General features: G+C 34.9%; 1 protein-coding gene across 1 annotated transcript; it reads left to right on the top strand.

The window, feature by feature from the left end:
- Window positions 1-331: 331 nt before the first annotated feature.
- DTHD1 (death domain containing 1) lies at window positions 332-15,323 on the top strand. The gene is given in 11 exon segments (XM_041402809.1): window positions 332-612; window positions 4,428-4,452; window positions 4,455-5,284; window positions 5,772-6,099; window positions 6,727-6,906; window positions 7,737-7,981; window positions 8,786-8,947; window positions 9,483-9,772; window positions 10,992-11,236; window positions 14,435-14,492; window positions 15,034-15,323. Coding segments are annotated over 11 exon segments (2,934 nt in total).
- The last annotated feature ends 3,234 nt before the right edge of the window (window positions 15,324-18,557 follow it).

The following is an 18,557-nucleotide window of genomic DNA, read 5'->3' as shown; positions in this document are numbered from 1 at the left end:
TTGCTCAGATATGCTGAAGTTTTAAGTCACTGCTACATAACTGAGTTACATAATCTCCCTTAAAGGCGCATGGTGTACATTGGCGTCTCCTGGCAATCCTTGCCTGTGGTTACAGAACAGCCACTCCTTCCTGTCACCTAGGAACTTTTTAATAGTCAACATCAACTCAGAGTTTTTCAGATAGAATTTGGTTTGTGGAATACAGTACTTTTAAAATTTCTGTTTAGGCTAGTAATGCTAAACAGTGTAATAGCCTGAACCAAGGACAACAACTTGTGGAGAGTTTGAGCAGAAAAAAAACCAAACTGTAGTAGCATATTCTGAACATAAAATGGATACAGCTGAAAGTAAGATTACACCTGCAGGGAAATCAGGACAAGTCCTAGGAAAAATCTCTTACCTGAACTTTCTAGCAAGAGACATGCTTCTGAAAAGTGATCTGGATAAAGGAGGTTTGAAGGAGTATGTGCTTGGACTGACCTCTTTACCAAAAGACCTGAGCAGATCTCTCAGCCAGCAGCTGGAGAATGTTACAGAAATTATTCAAGACACCTGCCACTTGCTGAGTGCTCTCCATGATAAACACAAGGAATTGACTGGAAGTCCAGGCAAGTATGGAAAGACTTATTTGTAACCAGACACATTGGATATATTAAATGCTGAGTTCTGCTGTCTGACGATGCTGGGAGACCTTAATTTTCACTTGTTAGTATTTCAGTACTTGGTAATTCATTAGACCAAATTAATTCATATTCCCACAGTTGTATCACACGTGTTTTGAGACCATTCCATGAGATTCAATATGAGAGTCATAAGTCTCATTATGTGACCAAAAAAATTATTAAAGTAAAATTAACTAAACAGAATTGTTCAAAGTTTTATGTACACTATACTTTAGTGGAATTATCCTGGTCAGACACCAGATGCTGACCCAGTAACTTACTACCCCCTCTTCAACAGGAAAAGGAAAGAAAATAAGATGGAAAAAATCCTGAGTTGATATAGAGAAATCACTTGAAATTACCCTCATGGGCAAAATAGACTTAATTTAGGGAACAGATTAATTTAACTTATTGTCAATTTAAATAGATTTGGATAGTGAGAAGCAAAGGCAAAACAAAACATTGAAACAAGACTTTTTTCCATGCTCAACTTCACTCCTGCATTCCCAAGTCCTTTACCTCCTCACCTTCCTGAGGAGTGCAGGGCAATGGCAAACAAGGGCAGCAGTCTGTCCATAACAGTTCCCTCTACAGTCCTTCCTGGTTATTCTTTTCCATGGTCCTTCCCATGGTCTGCAGTTCCTGTAAGGAAAAACAGGCTTTCAAACAGAGTGCAGTTCTTTCAGGGAATATCTACTTTCCTTGGCTCTGGGTCCTCCTCAGGCTGCAGGATATCTGTTCCAGTCTGGTCTGCCAAGGGCTGCAAGGAAATCTCTGCCCCATGTCTGCAGTATCTTCTCTTCCTTCTTGTCTGATCTTGTTTGCGGGGCTGGTTCTCACACTTTTTTTCTCAGTCCTCAATTTTCAACGTATTAACATTTATCAAAGAAGAAGAGAAAATGAAAATTTCTATCTAAGGTCCTTCAGCATTAAACCTCAAAAGAAGAGTATCCAACAGCGAAGGGAGGTGATTCACCCTCTCTACTCCACCCTTGTGAGCCCACACCTGAAGTACTCATAAAGGTCTGGAGTCTCCAGCACAAGGATATGGACCTGTTGGAGCAGGTCCAGAGGAAGGCCATGAAGATGATCAGAGGGATCAGGGCATCTGTCCTTTTAAGAGAGGTTGAGAGAGTTGGGGTTGTTCAGGCTGAAGAAAAGAAGGCTCTGGGGATGCCTTGTTGCATCCTTGTAATTCTTAAAAGGGGCTTTTAAAAAAGAGGAAGAGTGATTTTTTTATATGGACACTATCACATATAGTGCTAGAATAGGAGGGAACAGTTTCAAACTAAAAGAAGAGAGATTTAGATTAGATGTTAGGAAGAAATTCTTTACTTAGAGAGTAATGGGACACAGGAAGAAGGAGAAGTAGGCAGAAAACTTGTGGATGCTCCATTCCTGAAAGTGTTCAAGGCCAGGCTGGATGAGGCTTTGAGCAACCTGGTCTACTAGAAGGTGTCTCTGCCCATGACAGGAAGGAAGGTTGGAAAGAACCTTAAAGAACATCTCATTCCAATCCAAAACATTCTATCATTCTACAATGATTCTATGATGCAAAGAGAGAGAAATAAAGAGATTACAAACAGAAATGTTTAGCTATGCTTGTGTTTCTAAATCTTAACCTATGGATTTATAAAGTCTATAATAATAACAAGGTATTTGAGTTTAAAAAGCCTCCTTCTAGGCTCCAAGCAAGCTAACTGTCCTGATGGCCTCATGGTTTATTTGATTTTTTTTTTAATTCTTCTTTTGTCAGGTTTCCAAGAACCATTTTCTTCCAAAAAGCTGCTATTCCTCACCTGAAAAATTCCCTTAAAACTCTCAGCAAAGAGGTTTGGAGACAGTTGCATATAAACTACCTCTTTATTCTGAAACTGTGTTATCAAACATCAGAAAAAGCACAGAAAACAAAGTGTTAGAAAATAACTGGGGAAGGGGAAAACCACAAAAGAAGAGTTATTTCATGGTTAAACTTGTGATTGAATGGAAAAAGTGTCTTTCCATGTGACACAGTTGGATAGTATGTGGTTACAAGCCATATCTTTTCTTGCCCATATTAGAAAAGTCACATTACAGCATAGGAAAATGCCATTGTTTTGAATTACTCTCTAATCTTCAAATTTGATTTTAGGGAAGTTTAAAGGGCGGTATAATTTGTTTGAGGATTTTTTTGTTTTGTTTAGAAAATGCAAAATTCAGGGGGGAAATGTAAATTTTGACAGTTTTGCCTAAGCTTGACCTTTACCTTACAGTGAAACTGGGAAGTGGTCTTTTACAACCTCTTCTGCAAACAAAGCTCTGTTTCTTTCAATCCTTTTTATAAAATTTCTCAGTCCTGTTAAACTGTCAAGAATTTCTTCATTACTGTAAAAGAGCCTGAGGAAAAACATGAAAATAGTATTTCTTTTTTGAAACTACCAGTGTAAACAATACTTTAAAAATGTATTTTCTTCCTTTTTTCTATTTTTTTTCCAAATACTTCCAAACTTTTTAGTCAAAGTCTAATAAGTCACTTGGAAACTGAGGAAGTATTAGAAAGGAATATTTTTTAGACCAAGTTAAATAAGAAAAATCTATTCTGACCTGTACTTTTTGTAGGTTTAAATTAATCATTGTAAATAGAGATGAGAAACCTATCTAGATCATATTGATATCTGATGGCATTCTTGATAAAATTATTTTCCAAGCTGAAAACCTTGAGGAATTATTTACCTCATATGACATTGTTAAAAAAGTGAATGTTAAGTCAAAAGCTTCCTGTAAGGCTTGTATCAGCCCTTTCTGTTCTCCTTTCCTTTTATCTGTACATTGGGAGTGGAGAGCACACCGTACTGTGTCTTATGTCTATTGTCTTATTTGTATTGACTTTCACAAGATTTAACCTGCAAAAGAAAATTATCCAGGATCTCATGCAGCACACAGAAATAAGCAAAAAATTTTCCAAGGTTTCCAATACATCTAACTAGTGAAGATACCTCTCCAGTTACAGGGGCTGACAGCAATAGGATGCAGGAAGAGCTCTAAGTATGCATTTATTATACATTTTAAATTCTTGGAGACAATATCTGGAAGAATTTCTAAGAAAAGGTTCAAGATAAGAAAAATAAGGGATTATAAAATATAGAAGTTAAAATCTTACATGAATGAATGTTGCATAGTGGTTTTGTGCTTTTTGTGCATTCTTCTTCACAAAGTGGTTTTAATTACATGCAAGGGCAACCTTCACCATTCCTGTAACTGAATATTACAAACTGCTGAGCTTGTATTATATGTGAGCTTGTGGTTTTGTGTTATCATCTATACTTCATAGCAAAAATTCAGAGTTTCTAAGGTCTGAATTTAAAATTAGGTCCATGTATAACAGCCTTGCTCTAGACCTATGCATTAGAATCTTAAATCATTCAATTTTAGGAAATATAATATTTCATTTTAAAGATCTTCCCAAATTGATTTGACTATATTTTATCAATGCTTTGGATTGATTGTCATTAAGAATTTAGCTAGTGTCTGATCATTAGAAAAGTGTTCCTTAGAGTTGCCAGAGTAAAATTTTGATAAATACACACACAATTGTTCTCAGACAAGTATAAAAATGTACTTGTCCATATTCAGTTCTTTAGAAATTGACTTCACCTGAATAGCAATACATGCAAAAACATTAAATGGAAGCCAGGAAATAGAGTGTGCTTCATGTATTGAATGGTACTATGGGATTATATGGAATTCAATAAATATGTGTATAATAGTTTTCACATTTTTGTCTAGCTTTCATAGCAAAATGTAATTGGTTTGGGTTTTTTTTTTTTCTCAGAATACAATGGAATTATAGATTATTTGCAGAAAGTGAAGGAGTATTTGATAAATACAATCTCATACCTTCAAGAGGCTGAAAATAAATTTTATGCTGCAAGCTGCAGACAAGATGGTGATTCTCAGAACCAGACTGGTGAAAATGCTTCTGGAGAAACAGATGTGCATTGTACAGAAGGAGAAGCAAAAGACTCTGTGCAAGCACCTTCCAGTTCCAGTCAGCAATTCCAAAGAACTCCTTTTCTGAACAAGACAGAAAGTCAAAATGTCAATCAAACCCACACAAGTGAAATTAAAACTGTGGGGAAAATTGCATCCTTAGGTGAAAACAAATCTGCTCAAGAACAAGACACCAGCAGAGAATCTCCAATGAGAAAGGAAGATGGTGAACACCAACTTCTGATTGTCTCTTTTACAGAGAAAAAAGAGTGCAATGGAAAGGATAAACTTCAGGGAGGTAGCTCAGTTACTGAAAGGCCTCCAGAACTGGACGCTTTTCCAGATGCTGTTACAAGCAGTAACGAAGACATTCTGTCTGGGACGTTGAAGAACATTTATGTCAGAAGCATCACAAATCGTTTTGAACAGGAGAAAAAGGAAGCAGTCAGGGACAATTTAAAAGGGCTAGAAAGTGAAGACCACAAACTGACAGAGAATATGGAAGACAATAAAATAAAAAAAAATGACGAGGTTTTTAGAAATTACCTAAGTCCCTTCACATCTTCAGCACAAACTTATGATCTTCCTGATGTGAATCCTTCTGGAAGTGATTCAGAAGAAGTACAAAAGTCTAGATACTGGCTGAAGAAAGAGTAAGCACATAGTCTTCCTTCTTTTAGGAACAGATGTACATAATTATTACTTATTAACTTATAAACATGTGTGGGTGCAGAAACTCAGTAGACATGTACTGAACAGATGCTGCTTGTGCACATAACAGCAGTTTACAATTTGAACATGTGCAATGAAGATATTTCCCTTTAGTCTAAAGTAAACCCTAAGTTTCTATTTGCATAATTTTTTTTATGAGAGGGACTGAGTCACAGCCAGTAAAGTCAATAGTCCTCAAATTGTTGGAAATTAGTAGGAAAGGACCACAATTCATCAGTTTTACAGTAACTTGTAAGCTGTTCTGAAACAGGCTAAACATAAAACTTTTCATGATTTTCTCATTTGTTCTTAAAAATATTTTTTCTGAATTATCTTATTCTTCTTCATTATAGCACACCATTACATTGAAGTATTTAATTAAAAATACAAAAATCCTACCCCACTCAAAATACAATTTTTTTTTAATAGATTCCTAGTCAAAGGGAGTGGAAAAAATCCCCAGGAAATAGCTTGTTTTATTCAAGCCCCTGCAACTGTTCTGGAGAATCTGAAGTGTAATATACTCAACGACACTAGTTCCTTGGTGGTGGATGATTCTGAGGAGCTGGTCAGCAATGTCATCAGTATTGAATGTTATGATAATGAAAAACTACTTTTCCCTATCAACATTGCAATCCCATTTACGTCATGCTACAGAGGAAATTATCGGGAGATTATGGTGAAGGTGACTGATACCAACTTCCAGTCGATCTACTTAACTCCTATTTCTTTGCAAGGATACCAAGGAAACCATAAGGTGAGTAACTCATATCAAAGGATTGTAAAAGCATGGTTTGAGCTTCCCAGTTAAGTCTCTGGAGTTTTTCAAGTAAAGTTGCCATTATTAAATCATATTGTCCACTATGTGTGGTCAAGCACTAGTTCTATTTGAAAACTAGTATTTACTAACATTATTTTTTTCACTTACAATGTTAAGCAAATGCTTGATCCCACAATCCTAATGCTTGAGTAATGTTTCATGATTATTGTAAATAAGAGCAATGTGTTACATTATTTGATAAAAGTAGAATTTAGGGGGAAATACTATGCTTTTAGATCACAACAAGGTAACACAGTTCCATGAGTATAAATAAGTACAAACTATATCAAATGAACACAGGGTTTTTTTAAATACAGAAGTGTTCTATTGGACCAGATTCATCACCCAGCTTATAAGTTTATTTCATTTCACCTTCATTTCACTGGAATATAAATAAAATCACATGATGACTAGACATCACCAAGTACTTGGGCATGCAGGTGGCAATAATAGTCAATTTATTTTCATTTCATACTTTGCTCTATAGAGAGTGTTACCTTATCAAACTGTGAAACACAGCTTCCTTTCCCTCCAATACTCTAACCTCACATTCTCTTTATTCAGGAAAGCTTTGCAGAAGTGAAACTTTATCATCTGGGTATTTTTTCTGTGTTGTCATGCTTGAAGAAGGAAACATTTACTGTTCCAAAGGTAGGACTCTTACAAAAGTTGAATGTGGATTCCAGAATCTCTTTCTGTTACCATCCAGAAGCATTCAGTTCTCCAGCACCTATGCAGTTAAAGGTAAGTTGAAATATGTGATACTTGTTCTATAAGCCTGTTATCTGATCAGTTCTGAAGTGAGTATGCTAATGATGTTAAAGTGCAATCTCTTCCAATATCAGAAATCTACAAAAAGTGGTTGCAGCTTCACATCCTGTACACGCAGATTTCCTGTCAGCTTTGTTAAACCACATGTCAGGGATATCTTTAGCTAAAAAAGATCTATCTACCCTTGTTTGATATAGTTCAGAAAATACAGTCATTTTCAATAAAGATGAGTCAACTCAAAACTTTAATTGTTTGGCCCAGTGATCAAGTTAATGGAACTATTTCTCTCACCTGACTCATTTCTCTCACCGTTTCTCTCCTTGGTGCCAGCAAGTGCAACAAAAGGTTTTTATTGTGTATTAGTCTTAGGCTGAATATAGTCTCAAACTGTGCTTCAGTTATGTTTCTCCCTTGCCCCATTAAGATGTTAATTTGGAAGTATGGAGAAACTAAAATTATGAGATTAGAAAAATCTCAGATTTTTTTTCAAAATCTGAGGAAGCTCATGAGTTTCAAAACTTGACCTCAAATCAGGAACAAAACAATATAAATATTTTAGGCAGTAAAAGTTCCAGGTTTTGATGACTTTCAAGCATTTTTCTGAGCTTTGTATAAAGTGCTATTACTTGGGTAAGGTTGTTCTTGGGTTAAAGAGAGGAGTCTGATTCTCCTGTGATAATCTTGTCAACTCCAAAAGATAAACCAATTTTGTATAACCAATTTTTGTAAAAAAAATCCAGGCATATAGTGGAAGATTTTTTTTTTTTTTGCAAGTTGATTATATAATTTCTTTCTATATTTAGATTCAGCCAATTGAGCCATCATTGGTTTCAGCATTGAAAGCAAGACATGATATGTATCACTCAGTGATCTCTACCAGTGCACTGGTTCATGTCCAGCATCCTTCAGCCCAACCTTTTAACAGCTCAGTCACTGTTACTCTACCATGTCCCCCAAACCCAGACAAAAAAAGGCAAGGAGATGAAACAGAACATGCAAGAGCCATTAGTGCTACAGTAAAGAGGGTTGCTGCAGCATACCATCCTCGGTAAGACCTTCACTTCAAATTCATCATTTTTTAAAACATCAAAATCAATGAATTTTAACAGGTTTTGGTTTATAACTTTTTGTATTAAAACTGTGTTTGTTCTTTAATATAGACTGCAATACATATGAGCTTTGTTGGAAACACTAGAGCAAATCCTCAAAATTTTCATGCTATAGTTTCACCAGAAAAATTAATACGTATTTGATGTTTATTCTTTAAATATGCTGACCACTACATTTCTAGCAGGAGTCAAAATGAAGACTGTATGAAGTTTTTTCACCAAGTATTCAGGCATGTTCAACAAAGTCAAAAATTGAACACAAAGAATAGACATGACTTAAAGCTGCTGTGTTCATAACACACCAAGTTGATTTGAGTCTGACCTTTGAATTTTTTCATCTCTACTTCTACATATTTCAATGGTTGCCTGAATCAAAATGCATGGCACAATGGTTTAGTGGTTTATAGTAGGTCAATTTTATGCACTAGATAAAAGTCCAGATTTTTCGAAAGTATATTTCTAAAACTTCGGCTTTTTCGGCATGTCTTAAAAAAACATTAAAACATGAAGACTCCTGGAAAAAAAAAAAAAATAAAATAAAATTTCTATGTTTCAGCAGTTTAAATTATTATATCATTCACATACTTTGGAGTGTCTTTCCAGATACAGATTTTAAGCAAGGTGGGTAAACCAGAAAAAGTCGTCAAGGCCAGCAGAGTGTAAAACTGCTACAAACACAAGCTTACTTTTTCTGCAGAACTATTTTTATGGGGTTTTTTTTCTATAACTATTTGGATTTCCAGGGCTGTGAGCACTTCTGTGAGAAAAAGTGGGGACAATCTCTGTGATACTTTGAAATTATTAGGTCATGGAAACAAAGAAGGGTGGAAGGTGTTTGATGATGTTATTATCCAGAATGCACAAAATGGACTTGTATCTTTTGAACTAAACGAGCATTTAGAAAGGTAATGTATGAATAATTTAACAAAATTTTATTTATTGGAATATGTGTGTTTAAAATAAGTGGAAATTAGTAGTGCTAAGAAATCATCCATTTTTAACCATTAACTTGCTCCTAGATTTGTTGCTCATAATTACAAAAAAAAAAAAAAACATAACTTTTTCATTTATAGAATGTACACAATGTAGTACATAGACACTTGAAAAATATATCAGTCTTAATTGGCAAGTCTAATTTAGCTCTCTAACTAAAAAGGCCTAATTTTTAAATTATTGTTATTAAATATTATCTTACTTTCATGTAAAATTCACATGTGTTTGAAATCATACCTACGTAGTCAACATACTTTACAAACACAAGCAAATTTCCACCTTTCCGTGTGTTGGAAACAAGGATGAAAAGAAGGTAGCAAAAATTTCCTTGGCAACTGAGCCCCCTAACATTTTTAAGAATAAATTGTTAACAGTTGATAAATTATTTAAAATAAAGCTATTTCATTTTCTTTCCTTTTTATTTTTTCCCTTTTTATTTTAATACAGGTTTGTGGTCATTCGACTTGCATTCCTTTTGGAAAACAGGCATCTTCTCCTCTTTGCTCAGGCTCTGGAAGAAGCTCTCCATAGCACGATGGCTAATGTGATACTGTATCAGAAAAGAGAAAACCCATATAAAATAGTAGTTTTGCTATCTGCATCCAGGGAATTGACCAATGAACTTCAAAATCTCCATGAGGAGGGTTATTTTGGTCCCCCAGAACCTACACAGCAGTTCCCATTAAGACAAGGAGAGCAGATTCATTTTAGATTTACAGGAAATATTTCTGCTTCAGGTAAGGCAGTTAATTCATGCACCTGTATGAACATTATCAATTATCTCAGCTATTAAAAAATGCATGGGAACACATGTAGATTGAAGTTGCTCACATTTAGTTATTTCAGTGTTGTTTCTTGTCAAAGAAAGAAACGTGGAGCTTAATGGGAAATTGCTCCAACTGTAAAGAAAATGTACGACCTGAACGAGTCCTTGAGCAATGTGTTCTAGGTGATCCTGCTTTGAGCAGGAGTTGGATGATCTTTAAAGATCTCTTAAACCCCTGTGAATTCTGTGAAACCTGATTCCTCAGAAACACATGGTATTTTTAGAATTACTTTAAAATAATTCTTAACAGACAGTTAAGAACAGCAGACAGTTTCTGTCTGCTGTTTTGTCCAAGCAAATTCACTTAGAGTGAGCTAGAAACCAAGGCAAAATATTGCCTGTTGTGAGTTGCTCTGTGAATTGAGGTGATGAGAGAGAGAGTTATGCCATTTCTGTTAGCAGCCTAGAAAATTCCATGTGGTGGCTGCCACCATTCAGAGATTTGCTTATAGGAAAAAAAGATAAGAAACCTCTGTAAGATTTTCACCCAAAATTGCATATAGTCTCTTCTGTCTGTCTTAGATTGAACATATAAATATGTATTTGGCCCTCTGAACATTCTGTACATAAACTCTCCCATTGAAAACTGCATGTACTCTAAGAAAAGGAGCATTCTTCAAAAAGAGAAGTCTCCAGCCCATGAGAAATATCCGCTTATATACATAAAGGACAGTGTCTGTAGATGTATTAAATTAATAGATTTAGAAAACCTAAAAATGCATCTACCCCTCTGCTGCCATTCATTTTGTTGTTACACATAGCCATCCATCCTGAATAACCAGGAAGGATATACTTCTAATTCAATTCACAACACACCTTTATTCTTATTATTTTTTATGTTATGTACATACCTCCTTTTCTGTTCCTTGATTTTCAACTTGTAGCACTGCCTCCACTGCTTATTCTTGAAGCCAACTATTAAAGGGCTAAGAAAGCTATCTACAAGATATGCCTACAACTGAAGCAGGCTGCACTCAGATGTTCAATAAAGTAATAGTAATGATAAAAAACAACCAAGGAATAACCAAATGTTATATGATTACCTTTGCTTGACTCATCCTAATGAATTATTTTAGATGAATGCAGGATAAAAAAGTTTTTTTTAAAATATTTTATTATATGGACTGCAGAGAATGGAGAAGATTTCAGGAAAGTCTACAGACTGATTTTTCATTCACAAAGACAACCAAGGCTGGAGCTCCAAATTAAAGAAGTGGATGAATTTGGTAACCACAGTTCACCTCATTACAAAGGAACAGCAGTGTTTTATAAAATTACCAGAGAGATGATACCAAAGAAATGGGAACAAACCTTACCGTATGATGAATATCAGCACCAGTCTCCACTGTGCAAATTAGCATTAACATTGCCAAAGGTGCGTTTCTCATTTGAAAATATTAGAGACATTTCCCTTTCTGTCTTACCATGTATTTATTAGAAAAGGGATCTTGGTATGATTTTTGATTTACAGATAAACACAGAAGTCACTGATAGACTTCTGGTGCATCATCAATGTACAAACATTCTCAGAATTTCTCTTAGCTGTGGGGAAGGACCCTTATACAAGTGTAAGCATGGAAGAAATTCTAGCAGAACATTTTCACCCATCTAATCTCCCCAGCTGGAAGGGAGATATTATTATGGCACTGTGAAATTATTACTCAAGTTTCAGGTGTATCATTCTTGTTTTATTGTCTTGGGAGCACAGAATCGCAAATTGCAGGATCATTAAATGGTTTGTGTAACCTGTCTTCCACCTATCACCTGATTATTCTATTATTCCTGATTAGCCTCTGCAGTACAGTCATGTGGGCAATTATCTCCATCTCTGGTGAAAGCTAATGCTATATAAATTAATCTTTAATATTTCTTCAATGAAACCTCATTGTAAACTTTTCAAAGAGCCTCTATGCCAGCACACTATGTTGCACAAAATGCTGCCACTAAACTACTACTATCAAAGCTGCATACATTTTAATATCAAAATATCTACAGAAACACTTGGTCTAAATCTCTGGTGATAAACAGTAGTGTTTTTCTCTTTTTAAATTAGTCTTCACACGTTTCTCAATTTTTTTTTTCCTTATCATAGTTGAAAGAATCTGGAATGTCTGATTTTGGTTGTGACAAAGACAGATGGAATCTTTTTAAGGCAACCATTCTGACTATTACATTTCCACTCATTTCTGTAAAATTCTCATCTAAATTCCTTTTGTAAAGAAGGCAGTAACTGTACAATCATAACCCATTTTTTATATGTATATGCCCTCATTATCCACTTACAAATATTTGCTGACAGTGGTCATGTTTACTTTGTATGCAAACGTTCACATCAGTTTTTACTTTAAACATATATTTCTACAGAAGTAATCTTATTTTCACTAATGATTCCTATTTATGGTGCTTTCCTTTCCTCAGCAACAGAAAACACCTGTTCCTCTAAGCTATTTTGTTCAACACAAGTCAGACACAGTGCATTAGGTTTTGATGTCAAGTATATGTGTGCATACCTAACGATTTCACAGATTTTGTATTTATGTGACACAGTGGTCTAAGGAGGTAAAAGATTATTTTCTCCTTTTTTCTCTGTCCTGTTTAATATGCTACTAGAGTCTGGTCATGTCTGAGAGGTCCATTTGACAGAGCACATCAATGTTACTGGCTGGGAATGCTTTGCAAAAATAGATTGCTGTAATACATATAGACATTATGAAATTACTATTCTGCTGAAGTTTTATGTCTAATGACTGTCTAACAGCAGAATAGCATGTTATTCCCTGCTTCAGAAAGGCAGTTGCATGGCTAATTGAAGGACCTTCCAGACTAGAAAACTGCTTTGACTGCTAAGAGTATTTTACTTAGCCGTCAACCAGAACAGCAGGACCACATGCCAGTGCAGCTGAACCGTGGGTGAGTTTAGCACTTCACCACAGACACTTAATCTTTAAAGGCAATTTACTGTTTTAGATCTAATGCACTGTATATTATTACACTATTTTTAGACAATACTAATTTTCAATCCTTATAATTTTTACTACTATTTTAACACTAAGTAGCATGAAGTGGTTCGGATTAAAGTCAATGCATGGGTAATTGAGTTCATCTACAATAACTTTGAAAATCTAATACAGACCTTTGAGGTGGTAAATTCTCATTATGAATGAAAAAAGTTTAAGTACGAATGCATCATTAAAAGCCAGAGAAAGCTGAGTCTTGGAAGAAGAGCAATGCCCCCTTCTGGAAGAGCTTTATATTCCCTTTATTCTGAGAGTTTTTTTGCCATGTCATTCTATCTTCACGCTGGGGCACATCCAGTGACAGAACCACTGTAGAACCATGCAAAATGAGGCAGATTCAGATCACAGAATCACGGAGTAACTTGGGTTGGAAGGGTCCTTTAAAGGTCACTTAGTCCAACCCCCAAGGTCTCCAGAGCAGTACAGCACAGGATGCCATGCAGTGCGTGCTGTGTGCATCCTGTGTGCACTGAAATCACCTCCCAGGATGACTGTGTACAGCCTGATGAATAGGCACCTTCACAACAGATAATGGTTATGAATATATTGACCTTATGGCTGTACAGCTCAGTACGTTTGAGACACTCCAAATATTGAACAATATTTAAAGCCTGTGTTATAGAAGTCATTAAGATAAGCTCCATAATGCTCAGTGCATCAGGAAGAAAAAGGATAACTTTTCCAGTCCGAGTTTCATGTTCTTAATTCCCAAATGAAAAACAGAAGATCAGTGAATAAACCTCAGGCAAATTTCCTTGGGAGAGCTGTGAATAAACAGCCACATAATACAACTGAATCTGTGTGACAAAAGTAACATGAGCACTGAAAGAAGATAATTTCATTTTCAAACAACAAAATCTGTATTTCACTTCATACAAACTAATCTCTTTTTGTACTCAGGGCTTATGTAAGTAATTCCTTGTTCTATATGCAGTAGGAAACAACACTAAAGGCCAGAAGACTTTCATCTTTCTCAGCCAAAGGTGAAACAGGACAAAGTATTTTTTCTTTCTCTCCAATGTTTAGAGGAAGAAAGATGAAAGACTCTCTACTTTCTAATGGAACTTATCTTTTGAATTTTGATGATTTTTCATGATGATGTATTAAAAGATGAACTATGTAAAATTAATAACTATAGCTACAAATACAGTGTGTTTACCTGACCTCACAATAGCTACGACATAACTAAAAGTTGTTCTTTTCCTTGAAAAGAAGGCAAAGCTAATGCAGTATTCAAAAGTATTCACTTATGGCATAATGATATTAAGCAAATATTTGTAAAGTTGCATGAAGAATGACCTTTTTATAAGAGATAATAAACGCCTATTTGATAGCTGAAAATTTTGTTAACTTCTTTATTTTAATAGCTATATACTGTTTTATACCTGCTGATGGTGTTAATTCTTTTTAATAATGACAAAAATATTCTATGTAAGTAGAAAAAATTTAAAATGCTTAGAGTTAAACCCCCAAGATTTTATTGCAATCCACTCCCAAATCATATGCCTCACCTCTTACTCATCATTTCTCTTTCCTCAACACATTTTCTTTAATAGCATGAAAAATTGATCCACCGTCCACGAAGTACAAAAATAATTTTGTCTGATTCATCAGGTAAGAAAACAACCATTAAATTAATATAAATATAAAAAAGACCTATGTTTGCTTTTTTTTTTTTTTTTTAATTCCAGGGTTTGTTTCAGCTGTTATTGACACTTGAAAATGCCATAGAAAGAAATAGTTAATATGTTAATAGGTAGTCAAAGGAAAATAGATCTGTTTACTGGGAAATGCAATAGAGCAGCATATAATTTTGTGTATAAGGAAATCCAGTTTGTACTGGAAAGCTCCAGTATAACTGATGAATCAGTTGCAGTAAATGCTGAAACTTTCATTTTATTGATAACTTTCCCCCTTCAGTTACAAAAATTATAGATCTTTGCTGAATCTGCTCTTGACTAAATTCAATTCGTATTGCAGAGCAGTTACCAAAAATGGCATTGGAAATGAGATGGTGAGATGGGATGATGTTTCCACCAAAGTATAAAACACTCCCTATTTAGCTGGGGAGTTTACCCACTGAGCCTCCAGCTTTAAAAAGCTTTTCAAAAAAAAAGGAAGATTTATTGTTACTTTGCTAATTTTTGCCTTTCAGAGGCCCTATGGGACAAGTTGCTGTTCTGGCTTGCAGAAGAGCTTGCAGAAGATAATACATCATTGTTTGCTTTATGTTTACCTGTTCGACGGAGCGTGCTTCAGCTTGTTAGGCTGAAGTGCCCTGATAATTTAACACACCAGATCTATGAGCTGCTTTGCTGCTGGAAAAAGACCCTTCCAAAGTCAGCTGATAAACAGCAGCTCTTGTCTCACTATTTGCAGAAGAGTGGCAGAAGTGATCTTTCAGAAGAACTTCGTTTAAAGTGGCAAAATAAGGTGTTCACCTGACAGAAACACTGGCAACTCACAGCCCAATTTCTCATCTTTCTTGTTGAAGTGTATGAATATTTCCATGATACTTCTGGATGAACAAGTGACAGGGATATCAGTCAGGAGAAGACGACTTGTTACTTTGCAACCTCTTTACTAAAGCAAAGTATAATAGCTATGTCCTTGCGTGATAAAAGTGAACATTTCTTATACGTAAAAGTCAGATATTGCAAATATAGGTATGAATAATTACAGACTGATCTGCATAGATTTGTGAGGACTTTAACTGTTTGCACATGCCATATGCAGTCAACACAATATTTCTACATATCTTTAACATTAGAAATTATTCATTATATAAAAATAATATTAATCATTCTATATATATAGATTGCTCTATGTCCAGTTTTAATAACTACCAAATTCTTCAGATTATAACCTAACGTACAGACAGAGGTAACTTCTTCTTACTTTCATATTTGTTAGTAATTAATTCTGCTTTTATATTTTCCATGAATATTTTTCATCCTTGTGAATATCATACAAGATTTCAGTGTTGGCTTATGTGAATATGTAACCTCTTTCCTGAATTTATGAGATTTGTTGCCTCACTTTAAACTGTCATTGTAATGGACTCTATTAGGTTACCATCAAATATGGGGAAAAAACTATTTCTTCATTAAAATTCTAAAATGTATGGCTTTGACATTTTGTTTGTTACACTAAGTTCTTGAATTGAAAGTACAGATAGTAAACAATGAGTATTTGTGCCATTCCTTATTCATGTCTTCAATCTTTAAAAACTCATTTATTTCCAAAATGCTTAGTAGGACTAACCTGATTTTTAAGTCAGAGCATGAGTAAAGTTTGTATTCTCTAATGGTGTTTCTACTGAAATAATATTTAATTTACCATTTTCTGTTATTTACTTCTATATTGCAATCCACCTGATAAAACACACCAAACATTTATCTAAACACTAAACTGATTTCTGTTAAAGGCAAAAAGTAGCTGGCAGGAGTCAGTGAAAAACACTTCTGAGAGCAAGATGACTCCTTGGTACTTACTCATATTGTGATTACACAGGCTGTCACATCTGTGTGACTTCCCTACTGCTTCAGAAATGTGCAACAGATGCCTCCTTCATCAAGACCACCTCTGCACAATTAATTACTGTTATTCTTCTGATCTCTCCTCAATGCACCAATTATTTTCCTTTTTCACCTCTCCTTGAATCATATAATACAAAATATTAATCTCAATCAAAATCAGTTCTCAGTCATTTATTGATCTAAACTTTATTCATTTTTAGGCCATTTAGAAAACCTGTATGTCTGGTGGCAAATCTTAATTGTGATACATAGTCCATGTATTTTATTTATAGAGGCCATATATTTGCAACATTTACAAATTACTACTGTAAATGGGAAAAATGCATGGCAAAAGAAAAGGTAAATAGGAATAGTATTAATTAGTTTTATTCATCTAGTCACTAATGTCTCATGTTATTATCAGTTTTTAGATGTAAGACAAATGTATGAGTAATTTAACCCCTTTTCTGAGAATGAAACATAACAAACATCCTTTTTTTTAATGAAGAGGGTCTTTTAACTGTAGGCTGACTTCTTATTAGAGGAAAGAATTATCACATTTTTCCCAATGCTGAACACTTTTTGCCATCAGGCATTTTTCATAAGTGCCTTCTCTTATGGACTAAATATTCACTTGCTGGATTATCAGATATCTTCGGTATGTATGTATATTAGGATCATGGTTCAGTGTATCATGGTACAACAAACAATGCTGGAAATATTGGTAAAAATTTGACTTCGTTTCTCCACCAAAATTAAAACTGTTTGATACAACTTCCAGCATTCTGCCACAAGATGGCATCTTTGTCTAACAAAAAATACATGCATGTAATATTTATTATGCCAGTCACAGGCTGATATGGCTCAAGTATTGACGTGGAAAGTCCAATTCGTAACTACTGTCAACAGTGATCTTTGCTTTTCAGACAATTGTCTCCTAAATGAAAGCGCTCCCTTAGTGACATTTAAACTCTCTGAAGTGTAGGCAAAACGTGGAAAAGAATGAGAACTACATGGGATAAATCTATTTCTGTGCTGTGTGTCTTTATTGAGTATAAAAAAATATGTAGGACGAAAAGCAATATCTGAGCTTTATGGCTTAGAATGTGTGTGTTTTTTAACTCTAAAGAAAAGGTTAAATTTTGTATTTCTCCTAAACAGTCAAGGCTACTGACAGGAAAAGGAGCTAAGATAGGAAGCCAGTTGTTCAGGAAGAAATCACCTAGACAACTATAATTTGGCTAACTGAAGACAGTAGTTCATTATTTAAGTCCTGAACAGTTAGTCAAATAAAAAAGGAAGAAAAACAAATATTCCTTTTGTGACATTGTTACAGGATGGATTGCCAGCTGCATCTGAGATGATGAAGTGCAAAGGCATAAAGCAGACTTTGCATATTCAACATTTAAAACACAAATTCTCTACTTAGTGAAATAGAGCAGGATGAATAATCTGATTAATACAACAGATGTTTAATTAAAAAACTGAATATGGTATTTAATCACTATCCCATCCAAGCCCCTTTCAAAAATTAGTTGTTTTTTTCTTTAGCTAGCCTTCAGGAAGTACTGATTACACAGAACTATCTATAGTCAAGTCATCTTAAAGCAGGAGAGTCTCAACTTAAAAGCTTGTCCAAAGTGAACTGGGAGGGATCCCACATGAAGAGCAGTTTGGTGGGAGAGCTGGAGGAAAGGCTCCTTCCAGCTTTTCTCAACAGCTCGTTCCAGTGAGCAGGTCTTAAATACAGTGAGATTAGCCCCTGAAAAGGCAGGGGGACTCAGGAAAGTGGCATAAAATAGCTCAGTTGAAAGCATTCCCTCCTTTCTATATCTCTGCACTTTTAACTGAAGAGACAACAAGAAGTCCTTGAGCACCTCCAATACAATTAGAAAAGCTTTCAACCAAAGAAATACAATATTCTCAATTCCTCAAAAAGGTTTCAACTTTCTCATATAGTATTAGAGATGAGCAAAAGACTTATTATGGATTAGTAATCTACTGTAATATTATAATAAATCACAGTAAAGTTCATGAGAATATAAAAGCAGAGTTCCTGTTCCACCCTTTCCCCCTGAACAATGAAAATGTCATAAACATAAGAGAAATTATTCTATAATAATGCAAGTGTAAGACTTTGTTCTTATCTCTAGTCTACATG

The sequence above is a fragment of the Onychostruthus taczanowskii genome, unplaced genomic scaffold (assembly GCF_017590055.1).
Source record: "Onychostruthus taczanowskii isolate IOZ18803 unplaced genomic scaffold, ASM1759005v1 scaffold2, whole genome shotgun sequence".
Lineage (NCBI taxonomy): Eukaryota > Metazoa > Chordata > Aves > Passeriformes > Passeridae > Onychostruthus > Onychostruthus taczanowskii.
Note: the sequence above shows the minus strand (reverse complement) of the source record. Positions and strands in the feature narration are given on the sequence as shown.